Source organism: Alligator mississippiensis, chromosome 15, assembly GCF_030867095.1.
Source record: "Alligator mississippiensis isolate rAllMis1 chromosome 15, rAllMis1, whole genome shotgun sequence".
Classification (NCBI taxonomy): Eukaryota; Metazoa; Chordata; order Crocodylia; family Alligatoridae; genus Alligator; species Alligator mississippiensis.
Window position 1 is genome coordinate 1917209 of NC_081838.1, and position 21940 is coordinate 1939148.

The 21940-nt window shown below is 65.2% G+C and overlaps 1 protein-coding gene across 6 annotated transcripts in view; it reads left to right on the top strand.

Moving 5' to 3' along the window:
- The first annotated feature begins 1444 nt into the window (after positions 1-1444).
- RYR1 (ryanodine receptor 1) overlaps positions 1445-21940 on the top strand; it is a 57552-nt gene continuing 37056 nt past the window's right edge. For 3 of the 6 annotated variants that reach the window (XM_059719361.1, XM_059719363.1, XM_059719364.1), the window contains exons 1-29: positions 1445-1560; positions 4033-4152; positions 4527-4631; positions 7892-7966; positions 8200-8278; positions 8755-8867; positions 9504-9597; positions 9736-9829; positions 9967-10044; positions 10222-10378; positions 10521-10685; positions 10914-11035; positions 11856-12045; positions 13095-13230; positions 13358-13453; positions 14302-14420; positions 14545-14678; positions 15176-15417; positions 16201-16393; positions 16690-16906; positions 17356-17460; positions 18092-18195; positions 18579-18662; positions 18992-19151; positions 19478-19625; positions 19825-20030; positions 20140-20314; positions 20737-20945; positions 21400-21770. In XM_059719361.1, coding sequence (XP_059575344.1) covers positions 1513-1560; positions 4033-4152; positions 4527-4631; positions 7892-7966; positions 8200-8278; positions 8755-8867; positions 9504-9597; positions 9736-9829; positions 9967-10044; positions 10222-10378; positions 10521-10685; positions 10914-11035; positions 11856-12045; positions 13095-13230; positions 13358-13453; positions 14302-14420; positions 14545-14678; positions 15176-15417; positions 16201-16393; positions 16690-16906; positions 17356-17460; positions 18092-18195; positions 18579-18662; positions 18992-19151; positions 19478-19625; positions 19825-20030; positions 20140-20314; positions 20737-20945; positions 21400-21770 — 4139 coding nt within the window. In that variant the 5' untranslated portion in view covers positions 1445-1512. The remainder of the gene's footprint in view (positions 1561-4032; positions 4153-4526; positions 4632-7891; positions 7967-8199; positions 8279-8754; positions 8868-9503; positions 9598-9735; positions 9830-9966; positions 10045-10221; positions 10379-10520; positions 10686-10913; positions 11036-11855; positions 12046-13094; positions 13231-13357; positions 13454-14301; positions 14421-14544; positions 14679-15175; positions 15418-16200; positions 16394-16689; positions 16907-17355; positions 17461-18091; positions 18196-18578; positions 18663-18991; positions 19152-19477; positions 19626-19824; positions 20031-20139; positions 20315-20736; positions 20946-21399; positions 21771-21940) is intronic. The other 3 variants (XM_059719362.1, XM_059719365.1, XM_059719366.1) reach the window with 1 other exon arrangement.

The window sequence follows — 21940 nt, forward strand, 5'->3', positions numbered from 1 at the left end:
TCTTGGATCTGTACCCCCTCCCCTGGGGAGAGGGGCATGATCCTGGCCAAGGAGGGTGGGGGTTCTTGCAGGTCCTTCATGGAGGAGCTATTGGGTTGGGGGAGAGTGGGGGGCTTCTAGCACCTGCCCTTGGGTGGGGGCTGTGTGGGGAGGGGGTCAGGCCTAGTGCCCTCCTGTCCTGCCCTAGGCCCTTGGCTGGGTGCTTGGTAGCCCTGAGCAGCCAGGGCTGGGTGTGATGCTGCAGCCTGCTTGTGCGTGCGTGCAAAGTTCACTGTTGAGGCCTAGTGCAGGGGTGGGTGGGGTGGAGGGTGTGTATGACTATTAGTGTCAGGTGCAGAGAGGGTGTGTGGGGGCAGGATGGGGGTGGCAGTACTGCCAGGTGCAGTATGCGTGTGTTCAGGCGGGTCAGTGCTGTTATCAGGTGTGGGGTGTATGTACATGTGCATGTTTGGGTGCAGGGGGCACTAGTGTGTGTGTGTGTGTGTGTGCGCGTGCATGCATTGCACAGGTGCAGGCTGGGCAGCAGCTCTGCAGAGAAGGACCTGGGGGTGACGGGGCAGTAAGCTGCACAGGAGTCAGCCGTGTGCCCTGGGGGCGAGGCAGGCTACCGGCACCGTGGGCTGCATTGGTAGGAGCGTTGCCAGCCGCTCCAGGGCAGTGATTCTTCGCGACAGGGGAGGCCACATCTGGAGTGCTGTGTCCAGCTGTGGCCCCCACCACAGAAAGGATGTGGACACACTGGAGAGAGTCCAGCGGAGGGCAATGAAAATGATTCAGGGGCTGGGGGAGAGACCGAGGGAAAGAGGCTGATTTTAGGCTGGAGAAGGAGGGGGATTGAATAGCAGCCGTCAGCTCCCTGCAGGGGGGTGCAAAGAGGCTGGAGCTGGGCTGGTCGCGGTGGGGGAGACAACAGGAGAAGGAGCAATGGGCTCAGGCTGCAGCAAGGGAGGGTGAGGCTGGATCTCAGGAAAACCTTTCCCTGCAGGAGCGTGGTGCAGCGCTGGAAGGGCCCGGGCGGCGGTGGTCTCCGTCCCGACTAGCCCCAGCCCTGGCGGGGATGCGGCAGCCGGGGCTGGTCCCGCTTGGAGCAGGGGCTCGGGCTGGCTGTGCCTCCCTTCACACCTGGCTTCGGGGAAGGTGCACGCGTGTTCCAAGACAGGCCCTGCGTGTGCATGTCTACACACACGTACACACGTGCAGGGGTGAGTGTGTGCCGAGGGTGGTCATGAGCCCGGCTGCCCCGCCCTAGCCCCTGCCGTGGTGTGCCCGCGGGGAGTGCCCGGCAGGCGGGGAGCGAGGCCGGGGGCAGACGCGGTACAAAGCGGGCAGAGCCCCCTCCGGCCCGCTCTGCCCGCTGCCGGCGGGGGGCGGGGCGGGGCGGGGGCGTGGCCCGGGCGGGGGGCGTGGCCTGTCCCGGCTCCGGCTCCAGCTGCAGCCGGGGGAGCAGTGCCCGCGGCCCCGAGCCCGCTCCGCTCCGCTCCGCTCCCCCGCGCCGCGCCGCGCCGCGCAGCCATGGCCGAGGGCGGGGAGGGCGAGGATGACATCCAGTTCCTGCGCACCGTGAGTGCGGGGCCCGGGGCCGAGGGCCACAGTAGCTGGCGGGGGCTGGGGCAGCTGGGGGGGGTCTGGGGGGCTGCATGGGGGGGCCGGGGCAGCTGGAGGTGTTTGGGGGAGTCGAGGGGGGCTGCATGGGGGGGCCGGGGCAGCTGGAGGAGGGGGTGTGGGGCTGCAGGGGGGATGTGGGGGATCTTGGGGGACGTGGGGGGACTCAGGTTGCTCCTCATCAGGAGGGCTTGGCCATGGGGGGGGGGGGTCTCCTCTCCTTCCCTTTGCTCTCCAGCCCTGGGAAGGGGCGCACGCGTGCCCCTGTCCCACATGCGTGTGCGCCCAGCCCCAGCTTCGCTGACACCGTGCTCTGGTTTCAGAGCTTTATTTAACCCGGTGACAGCTGGGGCTGGGGCTGGGGGGGCCGTGCGCCCTGCCCTGACCTCCCTGCCCCCAGCTCTGGACAGGCCCAGGGCCATTCCCAGCCCAAAGTTTTGGGGTGTGGCTGTGCTGGGGCGGGGCAGGGCATGTATGGGTTGGGGGGGTAGGAGGGGACCAGCTGGGGGTGAATTTTGGGGGTGGGGGCTGGCTCGGCTGGGTGCAGCGCAGCGGGGAAAGGGATGCAGTGTGGGGCTCCGGGCTGGCTGGGCAGAGTTGGGGGGGGGGGCGGAGGGGAGGCAGTGCAAGGTGCAGCGCGAGGCCAGGGGCCTGGTCAGGCTGCCGTGCGGGGGTCGGGGCTGGGGCAGGAGGCGGCGCAGTGGCTGGAAAGGGCGCAGTGCTGCGGGGCTCGAAGGATGCAGTGCGGGGCAGCGGGCCCGGCTGGGGTGCGGTGTCAGGAGCACTGCGGGGTGCAGCGAGGTGCATCCAGGGCGCCCCGTAGGAGCGAGCTGGCCTGGCTGAGACGCAGGGCCAGAGGCGCAGTGCGAGGGTGGGGGTAGGGAATAGAGGGGGCACAGTGCAGTGGGCAGTGGAGTTCGGGGGGGCTTGGCCTGGACCCTGCCCCTGGGGCCCTAGCAGGACACAGGGCCCCATTGCCCTCCTAGGGGCAGCTGGGGGCCGGGACTCCTGGATCCTCTGCGTCTGGGGCTCGAACCCAGGGATGCCCGGACACGCGTGTCTCCGGTAGCCCCCCCCGCGTCTGGGGGGTGGAGAGGCCTCGGGTCTGGGTACCCGGGCGCCTGGGTTCTCCTTGCGTTGGGGGGGGGGCTTGGACGCCTGGGCCCTATTGCCAGCTCAGAGAATGGGGAGTGGGGGAGATGCTAGCAATGGGGTCTTTTGTGGGTGTGTCTGCCTGGTGGGGGGGCACACCCATGCATGTGTGCACACGCGTGTGCCCAGGGCTTCCCCTCCCCCCACCAGGCTGGCCCGGGCCTGCGAGGAACGCGGCCGACAGGTGCAGGCTCCAAAAATACCCCTGGCTTTGCCCCGCCGGGGCTGGGGGGGCTGGTAGTGCCAGGGGGGCGGGGGGAGCTGCTCAAGGTCACCAGGCTGGGGGGGCGAGGGGGGGCGTCTCTGACCCATTTCCTTCCAGCCTGTCCCCAAAACGGGGGGCCCTTGGGAGCAGGGCGGGTAATTGCTTTGTCAGGCTGCTAATAGTATGGAGGGGCCCTGGGGACCCGGGGCCTAATTTAGGCGTTCAGGATGGGGGGGAAGAGCTGGGGGGGCAGCCGTGTCCTGTCACCCCCTGCTCCGGGGGCCTGGTGAGACGGGGGGGGTCCTGGTGCCCCCCCATGTCTTAGGGGTCCTCTCCGTTCCAGCATGGGGGGGGCCTTAGCTTGTCCTGGGGGTCAGGGGTCAGGGGTCAGCGCAGCCATGCTACTTTCCTGATGCCGGGGGGCGTGCCCGGGCCCCCGCCCCCCACTCCTGGCCTGGCCGGGCCCGGGCTGACGCAGCGCGTTCCTGGGTGGAAATAGGCCCCGCTGCGAAACCCGAGCTGGGGGGGCGGGGGGGGTTTAAAACCCTTGGTCACTCCTGTGTGCCCGGCCAAGGGGGGAGGATGCACTGGGGACCCAGACCCCTCACCTCACCTCACCTCACCTCACCTGCTGCCCCCCCCCCGGAGTGGGGAGAGAACTGGGGTGTCCGGGCTCCCCCCCATCCTGTTGGGGTGTGACTCTGGATAGTGGAATCAGGATCACGTGTGTGTTGGGGGGGGGCATTTAAACTACCCATGTGAGGCCAGAGCCACCCCCTCCCCAGCCCAGGCATGGTGGGGGGTGGGGGTGGGGGTTGAGTCCGCTGGCCCTTTAAGTCCAGCTGGAATTTGGGACCCCCTTGGGCTGGGGGGGGGGGGGGCTGCCCCTGATGGACAGGGCCAGGTGCCCTCGGCCAGGACAGGTGGCTTGTTTATGCCTGGTTTGGGGGCCCCCCCTCCCCCTGCGGTGCTGGGTCAGGCCTGGGGGGGGGGCTGGAGCCAGCCCCGGGGAGGGGGGTGGTAACCAGGTGTCCGGGGGCTGCTCATGCCCCCTGTCCCCCCCCACCCCGCAGGAGGACGAGGTGGTGCTGCAGTGCACGACCACGGTGCTTAAGGAGCAGCTCAAGCTCTGCCTGGCAGCCGAGGGATTCGGGAACCGCCTCTGCTCCCTGGAGCCCACCTCTAATGCCCAGGTGAGCCTGGCCCCGCCCCCTGCCTTAGCCATGCCCAGGTGAGGCCCTGCCTCCTGGCCTGGCCACGTCCTAAATACCCAGGTGAGGCCCCGCCCCCAACTGGGTCACAGCCTAATGCCCAAGTGAGGCCCTGCCTCCTGGCCTGGCCACATGCCCTAATGGCCAGGGAGGCCACGCCCCCAAAGCTCAGAGGTGGGCCCTGCCCCCAACCTGGCCACACCCCAATGGACAGGTGAGGTCCCACCTCTTGTCCCACCCCCTGTGGCCAGGTGAGAGCCTGCCCTGGCTCCGCCCCCAGTTGCAGGTGAGGCCCCCCCTGGTGGGGGGGCTAGTCCTGGGAGCCCCCCTCACCCCATGTCCCCGTCCCCCCCCAGAATGTGCCCCCCGACCTGGCCGTGTGCTGCCTGGTGCTGGAGCAGTCGCTGTCGGTGCGGGCGCTGCAGGAGATGCTGGCCAACACGGTGGAGGTGGGCAGCGAGGTGAGTGGGGGGCCGCGCTGGAGGGGGGCCATCCTGCCCCAAGGCTCCGGGTGGGGGGGGCGTTGCTGAGATCCATGGCCGGTGCTGCCCTGTGGCATGAACCCAGGGGTGGGGGGGCCCTAAACCCTACCCCCCAGCCGGGGGGGGTGGTCCTACCGAGCTCCCCGCTCCATATCTGTGGGGGGTCCTCTCGCTCGGCCGTCTCATCTCTCTCTTCTCGCTCTCTCCCTCGCTGGCTCCGCCGCCCGCGCCCAGGGGGTCGACCTGGACAAGTGGGTAGGTGCCGCCCGGACTGCAGTGACCCCCCCCCCCCCCATCCTGTGTGCCCCCACCCCCACATGGGGTTCCCACCTTCCCCACTCTGCCCATAGCAGGATCGGGCCCCTTCTCCCAGGGTCAAGGCCCTGTTTGCAGACACCCCCCACCCCAGTACCAAGGGCAGAGGGGGCTGGGAGGGGAACCCAGGTGTCCTGGACCCCTCCCGGCCCCCCCCCTCCCCACTGACAGGAGCCCCACTTCCTGCTGCTTCCAGCCAGGGGACCCCGTTATACCCAGCTCTCCCCATGCTCCACCCCAGAGGTGGCTGCATCCTGGGGCCGAGCCTGGCTGTCTCACCCCCTCCTCCCCCCGGCAATGGGGGGGGGGGGTCTGCTGATGGGGTCAGCAGGGGATCCCCGGGAGCTCTCCCCTCCAAGAAGGTGGAAACCCCCCCCCTGCCTGCCTCCTGGCTCCTCACCCTTGTCTTCCTCCTCCTCTTCCCTACTAGCCGGGTGTGCTGTGAGCCCAGATCCTTCGTCTCAGATCCCCGACCCTTGATCCCCAATCCTTCACCCCGGACCCCAGATCCCTGGTCCTTCATCTCAGATCCCCGATCCTTCACCCTGGATCCCAGATCTTTCATCTCAGGTTCCAGATCCTTGATCCCTGATCCTTCATCTCAGATCTGTTATCCCAGATCCTTCATCTTGGGATGAAGATCCCAGATCTTTCATTCCAGATCCTTCATCCTTTATTCCAGATCCCTGATCCATTACCTCATATTCCAGATCCTTGATCCCTGATCCTTCATCTTGCACCTCAGACCCTGGATCCTTGATCCTTTATCCCAGCTCCCTGCTCCTTCACTTAGTATCCCAGATCCTTCATCTCGGATCCTTGACCCCTGATCCTCGATCCCAGATCCCGCCTCTTCCTTCTCTGCATGGTCCGTTGATACGCACAGACCTTGCTTGCAGTGTTCCCGCTCCCCTGCGTGGGGGCATCGCTGGATCTGGGGGCTCTGCTTAGCCCATGGGGTCCCCCCAGGCCTGCTAGACCTGAGGGGTCTGGAGGGAGCTTGGAGAAGCCACCCCCAGCTGGTCCCCCACCCCAGGCGGGTCTGCAGCCTGTGCCAGGGGGGCACAGGGTATGGCCCCTGCCCGTATCGTCCTGGTCATACGTGGCCATGCAGCCCATGCTGCGGCCCACGGGACATGACCCGTGTCCCTGGGGGCTGAGCTCGTGCGAGGCAATATGGACCGTGCCGCTGGGAGCCTGGGATATTGCCTGCAGCATCATGCCTTTGCCCGTGTCACCCTGGTCATACGTGGCCTGTAGCAGGCAGCCTGCCCTGTGGCTGTGATCAGGAGCAGGGCTTGTATGGGGCAGTATGGACCGTGACATGGTGCGCCCTGGAGGGCACTCATGCAGCGATGCCCATGCCATCTTGGTCATACATGGCAGCTCAGCCCATCCGAGTGGTTTCCCCCCCCACGGCCGGCCGTGTAGCAGAGCTCCCATGGGTGATGCGCCCCGTTTGCCTGTCGTGCGACACAGCCCATGTTATAACAGGCATGCGTGCTGCATGGACCAGGCCACGAGACCCGGTGTCCATGGGAGCCCCGTGCGATCGTCACGTGCCGCATCCGATATCATCATAACCATGCGTACTGTGTTGCCTGGACAGCCATGGGACTCTCGTGTCATTGTCCCATGACATCCTGTGTCATAATGACCACACGTGCTATCTGGTTTAGGCCACACAAGGTCCAGTGGCCATGGGAGCCCGGTGCAATCGTCACATGGCACATCCTATGCTATAATGATCATATGTGCTGTTGCCTGGGATGTTTAAGGCTCTGTGGTCATGGGAGACCAGTGCAATCGTCAGATAACATAGCCCATGTTACATGTGCTGTTGTCTGGGCCTTTTAAGGCTCTGTGGTTATGGAAGCCCCATGCAGTCATCATGCAGCACATCCCATGTTATAACGATCATGTGTGCAGTTGCCTAGGCTGCTTAAGGATCTGTGGTCATGGGAGACCCATGCAATCATCACATGACACGTCCTATGTTATAACAGTCATGTATGTTTGTTGCACGAGCTGTTTAAGGTTCTTTGGTCATGGGAGCCCCATGCAGTATTCATATGATGAATGCTATGTTATAACGATCACACGTGCTGTAGCCCCAGGCTGTTTAAGGCTCTGTGGTCATGGGAGACCCATGCAATCATCACATGACATGTCCTATGTTATAACAGTCATGTGTGTTTGTTGCACGAGCTGTTTAAGGTTCTTTGGTCATGGGAGCCCCATGCAGTATTCATATGATGAATGCTATGTTATAATGATCACACGTGCTGTAGCCCTAGGCTGTTTAAGGCTCTGTGGTCATGGGAGACCCATGCAATTGTCACGTGACGAATCCTATGTTATAATGATCATGTGTGTTGCTTGGCCAGTTTAAGGCTGCATGGTCATGGGAGACCCATGCAATCATCACATGACAACTCCTACGTTATAACGGTCACATGTGCTGTTGCTCGGGCCGTTGGAGGCTCTGTGGCCTTGGGAGCCCTGTGCAATCATCGCGTGAAACATCCTGCGTTATAAGGATCGCGTGTGCATTGTGTGGGCCGTTCAAGGCTCTCTGAGCCCCGTGCAATCGTCACATGGCACATCCCGTGTTATAACGATCACGCCTTGCTCCACGCGACCCACACCGGGCAGCAGCGATGGGGACAGGACCCGGAGCTCATATGCGTGTCTGTGCGTGTGTGCGGGGCCGGGGGGTGGAGGGGATAGGCCTGCCGTGGGGCCGGTTCGGAGGCAGCTCAGCTCGCCCGTGCCACGAGCTGGGCAGGTCTCAGCCCGCAGGACACCGGGTTGGGCCCTGGCAGTGTGCGGTGGTGGTGGGGGGGGTCTGTCCAGCAGGGACTGGACCGGGCTCCCCCCCATGGTCTCCGCTGACAGCTGCCCCCCTGTGCTCTTACCCCCAGTCCTCACAGGGCGGCGGGCACCGGACCCTGCTCTACGGCCACGCCATCCTGCTGCGCCACTCTCACAGCGGCATGGTGAGTGCGGGGGGCTGGCGGGGAGCCCCGGCGTCCGGGTTTGCCCCCCTTCCCTGTGGAGCGGGCAGAGAACCGGCGTCCCGGCTGCCCTCAACCGACTCCTCCAGCCCCCTTTCTCCCTGGAGCTGGGAGAAAACCCAGGCGTCCTGGGTCACCCCCACCCCCAGCAGCCCCCTTTGGGGCGCACAGAGAGCCCAGGCGTCCTGGCTGACCCCCCCTTCCCGCCCCGCCAGTACCTGAGCTGCCTGACCACCTCGCGCTCCCTGACCGACAAGCTCGCCTTCGACGTGGGGCTGCAGGAAGATGCCTCTGGTGCGTGTCGGGGTGGGGGGCTGTGACCTGGGGGGTCCCCAAAGCTGGGGGTCCGAGTGGGGTGGTCCATGAGACCTGGGGGGGGAGGGGGAGGTGTCTCAGCCTGGGGGTAGGGGGGGTCTCCAGGGCCTGGGGAGTTGGGGGTCCCTAGAGCCTGGGAGAGCAGGGGAGAGTGTCTGAGCCCTAGATTGGGGGGTAGAGGGTCTCTGGGGCCTGGGGGGTTGGGGGTCCCTGGAGCCTGGGGGTGAGTGAGGGGTCTGTGAGCCCTGGGGTGGGGGTAGCGGGTCTCCAGGACCTGGGGGGGAGTCTGTGAGCCTTGGGTTTGGGGGGATGAGAAGGGGCTCTTGGCCTGGGGTGGGGGGAGCCTATGAGCCTTGGGGTGGGGGGTGTCCCTGGAGCCTGGCGTGGGGCAGGTGGGGGTCTCCAGGCCCAGGGGTGGGGGCTGCCCCCCTGGTCACAGCCACGGTGCCCCCCAGGCGAGGCGTGCTGGTGGACCATCCACCCGGCCTCCAAGCAGCGCTCGGAGGGTGAGAAGGTGCGAGTGGGCGACGACCTGATCCTGGTCAGCGTCTCCTCCGAGCGCTACCTGGTGAGAGCGTGTGCAAGTGTGTGCGGGCATGTGTGTGCAGAGGAGGTGTGTACATGCAGGGAAGTAGGCGGGCAGGCTGTGCTAGAGTACACATGTGCATGTTCGTGTGTGCACAGGCATGCTTGCCTCCGGGGGAGGTGGGACCAAGCTAGGGAGAGGGGTGTGCACATGTGAGCGCAGGGGGGAAGGGGTGGGTGCTGCATGTGCACGCATAGACACATACATGCAGGGGCACACACATGTGCACGCATGCTGGGAGCTGGCAGGCCATGCTGGGGCGTGCATCCATGTGCGTATGCAGGCAGGGAGCTCTGCTGGCGCTTATATGCGTGCGCACAGCAAAAGAGCCCCTCTGTGTGCATGGACGCGTGTCTGCTAGCATGGGCACACGTGTGCAGGGAGCAGGCAGGTCGTGCATCTGTGCCTATGTGTGCATACAGGTATGGGCTCTGCTGGTGCACACACGCGTGTGGGGAGGGGGCAGGTCATGCTGGGCTGCATGTGCACGTATCCCTCGGAGCCTCCTTCCTGCTCTGGGAGCGGTGGGGGGGACAGATGCCACATCCCACCTGCCCTGGGGCCCGGACTCCTAGGTCCACACCTGGCCCCCTCACGCCTGCCCCCACCCTGCCCCAGCACCTGTCCACGGCCAGCGGGGAGCTGCAGGCGGACGCCTCCTTCATGCAGACGCTCTGGAACATGAACCCCATCTGCTCTGGCTGCGAGGAAGGTCCGTGCCCCCCCGACCCCCACCCCGGAGCCTGGACGCCCGGGTCCTTTCCCTGGCCCTGGGAGGGGAGCTGGGGCGGGAGCGGGATGGGGCTGGGAGCCCGGACGCCTGTGACCCCGGTGTCTCTGCCCCGGCCAGGCTACGTGACAGGCGGCCACGTCATGCGGCTCTTCCACGGGCACATGGACGAGTGTCTGACCATCTCCTCCGACCCTGGCGACGACCAGCTCAGGTGAGTCTGGCGTGGGGGGGTACAGGGTTGGGGGGCTATGCTGAGTGCCCAGACCCCAGCGGGGCTCAAACCCGGGCTCCGGACACCTGGGTTCTTGGAGGGGGGGGTCTCTGATCTCGGGTTGCCTCCTCCTGCAGCAGCACAGTGAACTACGAGGGGGGGCCCGTGTGCACCCACGCCCGCTCCCTCTGGCGGCTGGAGCCCCTACGCATCAGGTGAGTTCCCCCCACCCCTCCTGGGGCAGCGGGGGGGGGGGGGGGGGGCTGCCTCCTGCCCCCTGCCCCAGGGAGAGGCAGGTTCGAATCCCGCTTGGGTTCGGCGGGGGTGCAGCATGCAGCGGGGGGAGGGGGAAGGTTCCTGGGATGTGGGGGCCTGATCCTGCTCCCCCGCAGCTGGAGCGGGAGCCACATGAAGTGGGGGCAGCCGTTCCGGGTGCGACACGTCACCACGGGCCGGTACCTGGCGCTGGCCGAGGACAAGGGGCTGGTGGTGCTGGACGCCCAGAAGGCCAACACCAAGACTTCAGCCTTCTGCTTCCGCGCCTCCAAGGTGAGCGCGGGGCGGGGGGCTGGGCTGGGGGGGCAGGGGGCAGGATAGGGGGGTCCATCAGGGGATGCTGCTCTGGGGAGGAAGCAGGAGGAGCTGTGCACCTCCCCTATACTCAACCCTCTGCCCCCCACCCCCCACCCAGGAAAAGCTGGACGTGGCCCCCAAGCGGGACGTGGAGGGCATGGGGGCCCCCGAGATCAAGTACGGGGAGTCCATGTGCTTCGTGCAGCACGTGGCCAGCGGGCTCTGGCTCACCTACGCCGCCGCCGACGCCAAGGCCCTGCGCATGGGGCTGCTCAAGAGGAAGGTGCCGTGAGGGGGGGGCAAGGTGGGGGGTTCTGGAGGGGTCTAGGGGCTTGGTGGGGTTGAGGGGGCAAGACGGGAGCACCTGGGGGGGGTCTAGGGAATTGGGGAGGCGTGGTGGGAGCTTCTGGGGTGGTCTAGGGGGTTTGGTGGGGTCTGGGGAGTTGAGGGGGACAGTGTGGCCCTGGCCCCGCTTTCACTCCTCATCCATGTGTCCGTCCGTGCCCCCCAGGCCATCCTGCACCAGGAGGGACACATGGACGACGCGCTATCGCTGACGCGCTCCCAGCGCGAGGAGTCGCAGGCGGCGCGCATGATCTACAGCACCTCCGGGCTCTACAGCCATTTCATCAGGTGGGGTCCGGTGGGGTCGGGGGTCAAGGCCGGGTGGGGGGTCAGGCCCAGGCTGGGTGCGGGTGGGGGCAGCTGAGCCCCTGCAGAAGTCAAGCGGGGGAGACTTTATCATCCCCCAGGGCTTCCACCCTTCCCTGAGGGGGCCAAGCTGTGGGTTGGGGGGGGCAAGGTGGAGGGTCCTGGGGGTATCTAGGCGGTTGGGGGGTCCAGAGGGTCGTACAATGGTCTAGGGGGGTAGGGGAATCTAGGGGGTAGATGAGGGTCAAGGTGGGAAGCCCTGGGGGGGGTCTCTAGGTGTTGGGGGGGCAGGTGGGAAGTCCTGGAGGCATTTAGGGGGTTGGAGGGACAAGTTGGGGGATCCTAGGGTGGTCTAGAGGGTTGGGGGAACCTAGAGAGTAGATGGGGGGGCCAAAGTGGGGAGTCCTGGGGCATCTAGGGGGTTGGGGGAGTCCAGGGGGGCAAGGGGGAACAAGGTGGGGGTACTGGGGGGGTCTCTAAGGATTTGGGGGGCAGTTGGGGGGTCTTGGAGGTGCCTAGGGGTTTGGGGAGACAAGGTGGGGCATCCTAGGGTAGTCTAGGGAGTTGGGGGAATCTAGGGAGTAGATGGGGGTCAAGGTGGGGGGTCCCGGGGGTGTCTAAGGGGTTAGGGTGGTCCAGAGGGTTGGGAGGGAACAGGTGGGGGGGTCCTGGGGTGTGTAGGGGGTTGGAGGGTGGGTAGGGGACCCTGGGGACATTGGAAGGAGTCTAGGGAGGTGGGGGGGCAGGTGGCATGTCTTCCCCCCCAGCCCTCGCTGACTCGCCCCGGTTGTGCGCGGCGCAGGGACCTGGACAGCCTGAGCGGGAAGGGCCGAGGCACCGGGACGAGCGTGGCGCTGCCCATCGCTGGCATGATCCTGAGCCTGCAGGACCTGATCACCTACTTCCAGCACCCGGAGGAGCAGCTGCAGCACGAGGAGAAGCAGAGCAAGCTGCGCTCGCTCCGGAGCCGCCAGAACCTCTTCCAGGAGGAGGTGGGGGCTGGCAGGGCCTGGGGGGGTGTCAGCAGCTGTCACGTCCCACCCCAGAGCTGACTGCATCTCCTCCCCGAGGGAGGGAGGGGATCTGTATACACAGCCCCCAGTTCCCACCCCAGAGCTGGCTGCACCTCTGCACCAAGGGCACCTGTGTATTAGCAGCTGCCATGCAAAGTGCTGCACCTAGGGAGGAAAAATGTCCAGCACACCTACAGCCTAGGGAATGACCTGCTGGGTGGCACAGAGGTGGAAAGGGATCTTGGAGTCCTAGTGGACTCCAAGATGAACATGAGCCAGCAGTGTGACGAAGCCATCAGAAAAGCCAATGGCACTTTATCGTGCATCAGCAGATGCATGACGAATAGGTCCAGGGAGGTGATACTTCCCCTCTATCGGGCGCTGGTCAGACCGCAGTTGGAGTACTGCGTGCAATTCTGGGCGCCGCACTTCAAGAGGGATGTGGATAACCTGGAGAGGGTCCAGAGAAGGGCCACTCGTATGGTCAAGGGCCTGCAGACCAAGCCCTACGAGGAGAGACTGGGGCACCTGGACCTCTTCAGCCTCCGCCAGAGAAGGTTGAGAGGTGACCTTGTGGCTGCCTATAAGTTCATCACGGGGGCACAGAAGGGAATGGGTGAGGTTTTATTCACCAAGGCGCCCCCGGGGGTTACAAGAAACAATGGCCACAAGCTAGCAGAGAGCAGATTTAGACTGGACATTAGGAAGAACTTCTTCACAGTTCGAGTGGCCAAGGTCTGGAACGGGCTCCCAAGGGAGGTGGTGCTCTCCCCTACCCTGGGGGTCTTCAAGAGGAGGTTGGATATGCATCTAGCTGGGGTCATCTAGACCCAGCACTCTTTCCTGCCTATGCAGGGGGTCGGACTCGATGATCTATTGAGGTCCCTTCCCACCCTAACATCTATGAATCTATGTCCCACCCCAGAAGCAGTCGCATATTGGTGCGGGGCATTGTCAGCAGAGGGGAGCTCCCCACCTGTGCAGTGCCGGCCGCGATCCCCACTGACCTTGACCTCCTGCCCCCGCAGGGAATGATCACGCTGGTGCTGAACTGCATCGACCGCCTGAACGTGTACAGCACGGCCGCCCACTTCGCCGAGTTCGCGGGCGAGGAGGCGGCCGAGTCCTGGAAGACCATTGTCAACCTGCTCTACGAGCTGCTGGGTGTGTGGAAGCCCCATAGCTCTGGGGCCGAGTCCCTGAGAGCACTGGGGTCCCAACAGCTCCCAGTCTGCGGGTGGTGCTGGGATCGGGGCTGCACGGCTTTTCACTGACCCCCTTCCTCCCCCAGCCTCGCTGATCCGGGGAAACCGCTCCAACTGCGCCCTCTTCTCCAACAACCTGGATTGGGTGGTCAGCAAGCTGGACCGCCTGGAGGCCTCCTCGGGTGAGTGGGGGGCACAGGCAGGAGGGAAGGGGCAGTGCCAGGGTCTCCCCATGGTGGGGGTGCCCATCTGTACATCCCTGGCTTCTACAAGGACCCACGTGTACGCTGGCGGCTGCATGGGGAAAGATGAGCGTGCATGTGATCTCATGCACATGCGTGCTAGCTCACGAGGAGCTGTGTCAGGCATGCGGGCAGCTGCCTGAGAAGAGGGGTGGTGTGATCTGACACACACACGTGTCGGCACATGTGATGACCCAGTCTATGCACGTGGAGAGCTCCCTGGGGAGAGGTGTAGAGTGATCCCGTGCTGGCTTATGTAGGGACCCATGTGCACGGGCGGGGAAAGATGTGCCCTGACTCCACGCACATGGGTGCCGGGTCATACAAATAGCTGCGCTGTGCACACGGGCGGGTGCATGGGGAGAAACGTGCCATGATCCCATACATGTGTGCCAGCTCCCACAAGGAGCCAAGCCATACATGTGGGTGGCCGCCCAGGGAAAGATGTGGCATGGGGTGATCTCACACGCACGTGTGCCAGCTCATGTGAAGACCTTTCTGTGCACGTGGGGAGTTGTCTGGGGAGAGGCATGCCATGATCCCATGCACACGTGTGCCAACTTGTACAAGGACCCCGTCACACATGAAAAGTCATGCTGTGATTCCATGCATGCGTGTGCTGGGTCATACAAGGATCTGTGTCTTGCACGTGGGCAGCTCCCTGGGGAAAACCATGCCATAATCCCCGCCCCGCACACACACACGTCAGCCTGGTGCAGCCCGTGCCCCCCGCATGCTCAGACTCCAGCCCAGCCTTGCACCTGTGACCCTGCCTCCCCTGTCCCCAGGCATCCTGGAGGTACTGTACTGCGTGCTCATTGAGAGCCCCGAGGTGCTCAACATCATCCAGGAGAACCACATCAAGTCCATCATCTCCCTGCTGGACAAGCACGGCCGCAACCACAAGGTGCGTGGCAGGGGTGGGCAGCTCCCAGACCCACCTCTAGGCTGCTCTACCTCGCCGCCAGGGTGCTGGGGTTGGCGGGACGGGCCCCAGCCCTCACCCTCTCCTCTTCCCCCACCTTTGGCAGGTGCTGGACGTGCTGTGCTCCCTGTGCGTGTGCAACGGGGTGGCCGTACGCTCCAACCAGAACCTCATCTCTGGGAACCTGCTCCCACGCCGCGACCTGCTGCTGCAAACCAGCCTCATCAACTACGTCACCAGGTGGGCGGGGAGGGGACAGGGACCCCCGAGCAGGGGGCGTTTGCCTGGCTGTGGCCCTCCGGGGGGGATGGGGAGGGGTCAGCACTGACCTCAGGGTGGTGCTGGGGTCTGTTTTGAGCACTTTGGAGCTCCCCCCACCAGATGAGCCCAGCATGAACACCGTGTCAGTGGGCTTCGGCGTTCCCGTGCGCTTCCTGTCCCAAATGCTGGGGTAGGGGGCACTTGTCCCACAGCTGAAGGGCCTCGTGGTGCCCCCAGAGGTGGCTGCACCTGGAGCCCAGGCAGTAGAGGCCCTGGGATAAACAGCCACCGTGCCCCTCCCCAGAGGTAGCTGCATCCCAGCACCCTACGAGAGGTCCTTGGAGAAGCAGCTGCTCCACCCCAGAAGCAGCCGCCATCAAGCAGCCCCCGTGTGGGGGCATTGCTTCCTGCTTCTGTGTTGCGCGGAAGGGGCTGGGGGTCATGCTTTCCAGCCCTGATCCCCCTCTCCCCGGCAGCATGCGCCCCAACATCTTTCTGGGCACGCACGAGGGTTCAACGCAGTACAAGAAGTGGTACTACGAGGTCATCGTGGACTACGTGGAGCCCTTCGTCACCTCCCAGGCCACCCACCTGCGGGTGGGCTGGGCCATGACTGAGGGCTACAGCCCCTACCCGGGGGGCGGCGAAGGCTGGGGGGGCAACGGCGTCGGCGACGACCTCTACTCCTTCGGCTTCGATGGCCTCCACCTCTGGTCAGGTAGGGGCTCGGGCGCGGCGGGGGCGCACTCCCGCGTGCTCACGCCGTGGCTGACGCTGGAGGCTTTTGTTTTATCCGGAGAAGTGCAAGAGAAGCCAAAGCAAGTTCCCATGAACTAGACGCTGGTTTATCGGGACGTTATTGGTCCCGCAGCGTGACCCAGAGCAGCTGCGTACAGCACAGGAGCGCGGGCACGGCCCCCGGGTTGGAACTTGCCAGACCTTAAGTACTGGAGGCTGCAAGGGAGAGCGGCACAGGGAGGAAAAACCCTGCTCGCACCCAGTTCAGTCTCCCTTCCAGCCGCCGTGTGACGCAGGAGACTGGGCAGGATGGCTTTAGAGTCTGACCCAGTCCATGGCAGCTCTTATGTAGTACCCCGGCATCCTTGTTACTGCACGGCGCCCTCGGACGCCGTCCTCCCGGTTTGAGACAAGTTCCAGCCTCCCACGTTTCTACTTTGGCATGCAGAAGTTTTGTACCATTCGGGTTCAAATGCCTGTATTCCTGCCCATTTTTCTGAGATAAAGACCTCTTGGCTGGAGCCGGGAAACTGAGTCGTGGCTCGTGACCACCTTATTAGCCTGGGGTGCGACCCCTCACCCGTCCATCTCCACTCCCGTGAAACTGTCCCTCGCCATCTGCCTTGTCTCGTGTGCTGATCGTAGCGATTCACGCTGAGCTGCTTTGGGGAGCAGGGTATCCGAGAGGAGGGGATAGAGCGACAATCCCAGCCAGGGGTGAGGGGTGCTCACGGCTCCCCCAACAACGCGCGCTTCCCCGCAGGCCGCGTGGCCCGCTCCGTGGCCTCGCCCAGCCAGCACGCGCTGGCGGCAGACGACGTGGTAAGCTGCTGCCTGGACTTGAGCGTGCCCAGCATCTCCTTCCGCATCAACGGCTTCCCTGTGCAAGGCATGTTCGAGAACTTCAACCTCGACGGGCTCTTCTTCCCCGTCGTCAGCTTCTCCGCCGGCATCAAGTGAGTCTGGGGGCACCGGGCAGGACCGGTCTGGGGTCTGCTGGTGATAGAGCGGGCTTCGGCATGCCTCCCTGCGTTTCTCGTCCCAAATGCTCGGGGCGGTGGCACTTCTCCTCATGGCTGTGTCCCGGGGGTGGCTGCACCCTGAGCACAGGCAAAAGAGGCCCCAGTACAAGCCGCCTCCGTGCCCCAGCCCAGAGGCGGGTGCATTTTGGTTCCAGGGTGCGCGGAGGTACCTAGATGAGCAGCCCCAAGCACCCTCCTGCCCCCTCACCCTTCCCTCCCCCGGCTCACAGGGTCCGCTTCCTTCTGGGGGGCCGCCACGGCGACTTCAAGTTCCTGCCCCCGCCGGGCTACGCGCCCTGCTTCGAGGCCCTGCTGCCCCGCGAGCGGATGCGGGTGGAGCCCATCAAGGAGTACAAGTACGACTTGGATGGCCTCCGCAACCTGCTGGGACCCATCCAGTCCCTGTCCCACACCGCCTTCACCCCCTGCCCCGTCGACACCGTCCAGGTACCCCGGGGAGCCCAGCCCTGCCTGGCCTGCAGGGGCTGGGAGGGATGGGGACCCCCCTCCATGGCTGGGGTGGGGTGGGGAGGGCTCTGGGGGACAGACGCTGCAGCTGCTGTGGTGGGGCGGGGGGGGGGACTTTGAGGGATCACCCCCCTGCCTGTGTCAAAAGGGAAGGCTTTGAGGGATGCACACCCCCCAGTTCTACCCTGGGGCGGGGGGAAGGCTTTGGGGGACAGACTGGTCCCTAGTTGCTCTTGCCTGGATGGGGAAGCTTTAGAGGGACAGACCCACTGGATTTTTTTTGGGGGGTGGGGGGATGCTCGACTCCCTCCCCCCAGGCGTGGGAGTCCAAGGGGGGCCCTCAGGGCACTGGGGGGTGCTGAGCTGTCCCGGGCGGTATTGGAAGCGGGGCTGGCTCCTCTGACTCCCCCATGTTGTCCCCCCTGCAGATCGTGCTGCCCCCGCACCTGGAGCGGATCCGGGAGAAGCTGGCGGAGAACATCCACGAGCTGTGGGCACTCACTCGCATTGAGCAGGGCTGGACCTATGGGCCGGTGCGTGCCCGGCACCCCCCACCCTCACCTCGATCAGGGGGCCAGAGGAGACCCCCCCCCCCCTCCAGTCGACCCCACATACCTGCCAAGGGAGATCCCCTCACAACCTACCCCACATACCCCCCCAGGCGAGATCCCCTCACAACCCACCCCACATACCCTTCAGGGGAGATCCCACCCTACCCCACCCCACCCCACATACCCTCCAGGGGCAATCCCCCCCCAAACCACCCTACATACCCTCCAGGGGAGATCCCACCCCACAAACTCTGCCAGGGCCTGGGTCCTGCTCCCATCCCCTTCCCCCCTGCCCAGCACTTGCCACTCCAGCTCCCTCCTGAGTGCACACACACGTGTGCGTGTGCAAGTGTACATGTGTAATTTCCCTAGGGGACTTTCAATTTGGAAGCAAAGACCCCCGTAACCCACCGACAGGCTCCTGTTTTTCAGCTGGATGAGGCTGAGCCCCATCCCCTTAAAGCTCAGCCTGAGGTTTGACCGACCCGGGTTTGGAGCTGCTTGGCCTTTGCTGGAGCCCCCGGTGCTATCCTGATGGGAGGAGCGGTGAGGGGGAGTGAGGAATGGGGCATCAGCAGGGCCCTGATCTCTCCCCCTCCCTGCCTCGCCCCAGGTCCGGGACGATAACAAGCGCCTGCACCCCTGCCTGCTCGACTTTCACAGCCTGCCCGAGCCCGAGAGGAACTACAACCTGCAGATGTCGGGGGAAACGCTGAAGTGAGCGCGAGCAGCCTGGCATGTCGGGGTTAACCTTGCGGGGGGGCTGTGAAGAAGCAGGGGTGGTCTGTACCCCAGGGGCCAGGGTGGAGGTAGGGTTGCGGGGGGCATTAAGTTGCCTGCAGAGAACAAAGAGGTCTCTCCAGGCTGTGGGCTTGAGGGGGAACATCCACAGCGGAGCTGGGGATTGCTGCAGCCCGGGGCTGGTCTCTGGGTGCGTACCAGTGGCTTTAGCAGGATGCAACTGTGTGCCGTTGGACTTAGGAGAAGTCATTGATTTCTGCCTTGCCCTTGAACCTTTGGCAAGAAACATGTCAGCGAGTCTTTAGCCCGGCATGCAGGGGTGTGTGCTCAAGTTTCCTCGCTGTCCTCCTTCCTAACAGGACGCTTCTGGCCCTGGGCTGCCACGTGGGGATGGGTGACGAGAAGGCTGAGGAGAACCTCAAGAAGACCAAGCTGCCCAAGACGTAGGTCTCGGGGGGGGGGGGGGGGGGGGGGGCGAGGGAAGGGCTCCACGGTCCCTGGTCACCTATTGCCGGCAGGGCGCAGCAGGATGGGGGGGCAAATACCCCCTCTCATGGCTGCTGCAGCCTTGAGTTCAGGCAGCGCTGGCTTTTGGGATGCTGGGACCCAACTGGTGATATTTGTCTGGGGGGTTTGTCATCTGAGCATCTCCCCTGGGTGCAGGGACTGGAAGCCTCCTGGCTCTCGGTCAATACAAAATGTGTGTGAGGCAGAGATGGGGGCTCCGGGTAAGGGGTGAGCTGTGCCCGATGCTCTCCACCTCCCCTGGCAGGTACATGATGTCCAACGGCTACAAGCCAGCCCCCCTGGACCTCAACCACGTCAAACTGACGCCGGCCCAGAACACGCTGGTGGACAAGCTGGCCGAGAACGGTCACAACGTGTGGGCCAGGGACCGTGTGCAGCAGGGCTGGACCTACAGCATCGTGCAGGTGCCTGGGAGTGTCGGGGAGGCGTTGAGATCCTGCCGAGGGGAGGGGGGTTGAGCCTGGACTCGGGACCCTTGGGTTTTCCCCCAGCGCTGGGAGCCCAGACTCTGGGGTCCTGTTCCTGTCCCTGTCCCTGGTTTGCCCGTCGTCGTCTCTCTCTAGGGTATTCCCATCACTGCCTTGTGGGTGTAGGGTTGTGGGGGGACAGCAGTTACTGCCCTGGGATCCTTTGCACGGGTGCTGTGAGCTCATCCCAGGGGCTTGTTCTGACCCACGGCTCCTGTCCCGTCCCCTGCCCCCACCCATGCCTGCGGCCGTGGTGCCCCCAGGACATCAAGAACAAGCGCAACCCGCGCCTGGTGCCCTACAACCTGCTGGACGAGCGCACCAAGAAGACCAACCGGGACAGCCTGTGCGAGGCCGTGCGCACCCTCATCGGCTACGGCTACAACATTGAGCCCCCCGATCAGGAGACCTGTGAGCCTGCCAGGAGCAAGGGGAGGGGGAGGACAGGCCCAAAGCGGGTGGGCAGGGGTGGGAAGAGACGTGGGGTGGTGGTGAGGTCGGGGCTGGGGCGAGGGGGCAGGGCTGCGGGTGGAGGTGGGGGGCACGGTGGTCTGGCTGGGGGTGGCTGATGCCACCCTGACCCTGCCCCGGCCCCTCCCTCGCTCTGCAGCAGCCCAGGGGGTGCCCAAAGCGCGCTCGGAGCGGGTGCGCATCTTCCGGGCAGAGCAGGCCTACGCGGTGCGGGCTGGCAAGTGGTACTTCGAGTTCGAGGCTGTGACCACGGGCGAGATGCGCGTGGGCTGGGCCCGGCCAGATGTGCGGCCCGATGTGGAGCTGGGCGCCGACGACCTTGCCTATGTCTTCAACGGGCACCGGGTGAGCATGGGGCAGGGAGCGGTGGGCGCGGGGCCAGATCCGGCGGCTCACGTCTCCCATTCCCCATCCTGCTCCGGCCGCTGACCCCTCCCTGCTCTGTGGCCCCCAGGGCCAGCGCTGGCACGTGGGCAGCGAGCCCTTTGGGAGGGCCTGGCAGTCAGGGGACGTGGTGGGCTGCATGATTGACCTCACCGAGAACCACATCATGTTCACCCTCAACGGCGAGATGCTCATCAGTGACTCGGGCTCCGAGCTTGCCTTCAAGGACATCGAGATCGGGGATGGTGAGGCGCCACGGCCCGGACACTGGGGCTCCTGCCGGAGAGATGCTGGCTTTCCCTTCGGGCTGGAGACGGGACACCTGGGCTCTCTCACAGACCTGGGGAAGGAGGGAGGCTCTGCCCCGGCTGCAGACGGTGGAGCCGGGGGGCTAGGAGACGGGATGCCTGGGGTCTCTCCAGCACGGGAGGGGAGTGAAGTCCGCTGGGTTCAAGTTAAGGGGTGGGAGGCTATAGGATACCTGCGTTCCCCACTGGCCTAGAAGCGAGCAGGGCGTTTTGGGGGTGTCACGGGGGTGGCGCTCAGGACACGTGGGTTCTCTGTGGGCTCAAAGGCGGGGTGGAGCAGGGGGGTCCAGATGCCTTGGTTGCACTTGGGTGTGTCTCTGTGGGGGAGCCCTGACCAGTGGCCCCACCCTACGCCGCAGGCTTCATCCCAGTGTGCAGCCTGGGGCTGAGCCAGGCGGGACGGCTGAACCTGGGCCAGGAGGTGAGCAGCTTGCGGTACTTCACCATCTGTGGCCTGCAGGAGGGCTTCGAGCCCTTCGCCATCAACATGAAGCGCGACATCGCCATGTGGTTCAGCAAGAGCCTGCCCCACTTCTCCCCCGTGCCTGCTGAGCACCCCCACTACGAGGTGAGGGGGGCGCGGGGGTGCCTGAGCCCCCTCGCGCCAAGCGGACCCTGCTCTGAGGGCTGGCGGGCTCCGGCTGTCCTGCCTCCGGCACAGGAGGCTGGGTTGGGTGTGGGGGGCACCGAACGTGGGAGCAGGAGGGATGAGGGGAGCCTTGCGCTGGGAGTCCTTTGGAAAGGGGGGTCCCCCTCTTGTAAGGCCTCAGGGGCGGGGGGTCCCACTCCAGGGGTGGAGGGGAATGCATGGCTTGGAGGGATAGGTGCCCCTCTCAGGGCTCAAATTGAGGGCTGATAGGGTCCCCACACCCCCCAGGTCCGAGCCGGTGGCCCCAGAGTCCCCAAGCCCCCCCAACCAGCTGCAAGCCAGTCCCCCTACAACCCTACCCCCCCGCCAGCTCTAAGCCAGCGGCCCCCCAGCCTTGCCCCGTGCTGAGCCGCCGGCTCCCGCCTCCCCGCAGGTGTCGCGCATGGACGGCACGGTGGACAGCCCGCCCTGCCTGCGGCTGACGCACCGGACCTTCGGCTCGCAAAACGCGGTGACGGAGCTGCTGTTCCTGCGCCTCAGCATGCCCGTGCAGTTCCACGAGACCTTCAAGGTGGGCGCGGGCACCACGCCGCTGACCCGGACCTTCACCATCCCCGAGGAGGACGTCAAGGACGTCGAGCCCGACTCCGAGTTCGAGGTGCTGCGCAAGTCGGCCAGCCGCAAGGAGGCCGAGGAGGCCGAGAAGGACAAGGCGGCGGTCCCTGCGCCACCCCCACCGAAGGAGCCCCCTCGGGCTGAGAACGAGAAGGATGCCGCCACGGAGAAGAGCAAGATCAAGAGGGGGTCAGCAGAGGGGGCTTTTGCTTCCTGGGGAGGCAGGGGCACCCAATCCAGTCCTGATCCAGGGGCAGGGGGTGGAGGGGAGGGCAGTGTCCTTCTCCCTGCAGCCCTGATAGGAAGCATTCCCCGAGGGCTCTCAGGACTGAGCGACACGGTGCACCTCGGCCCGTGGG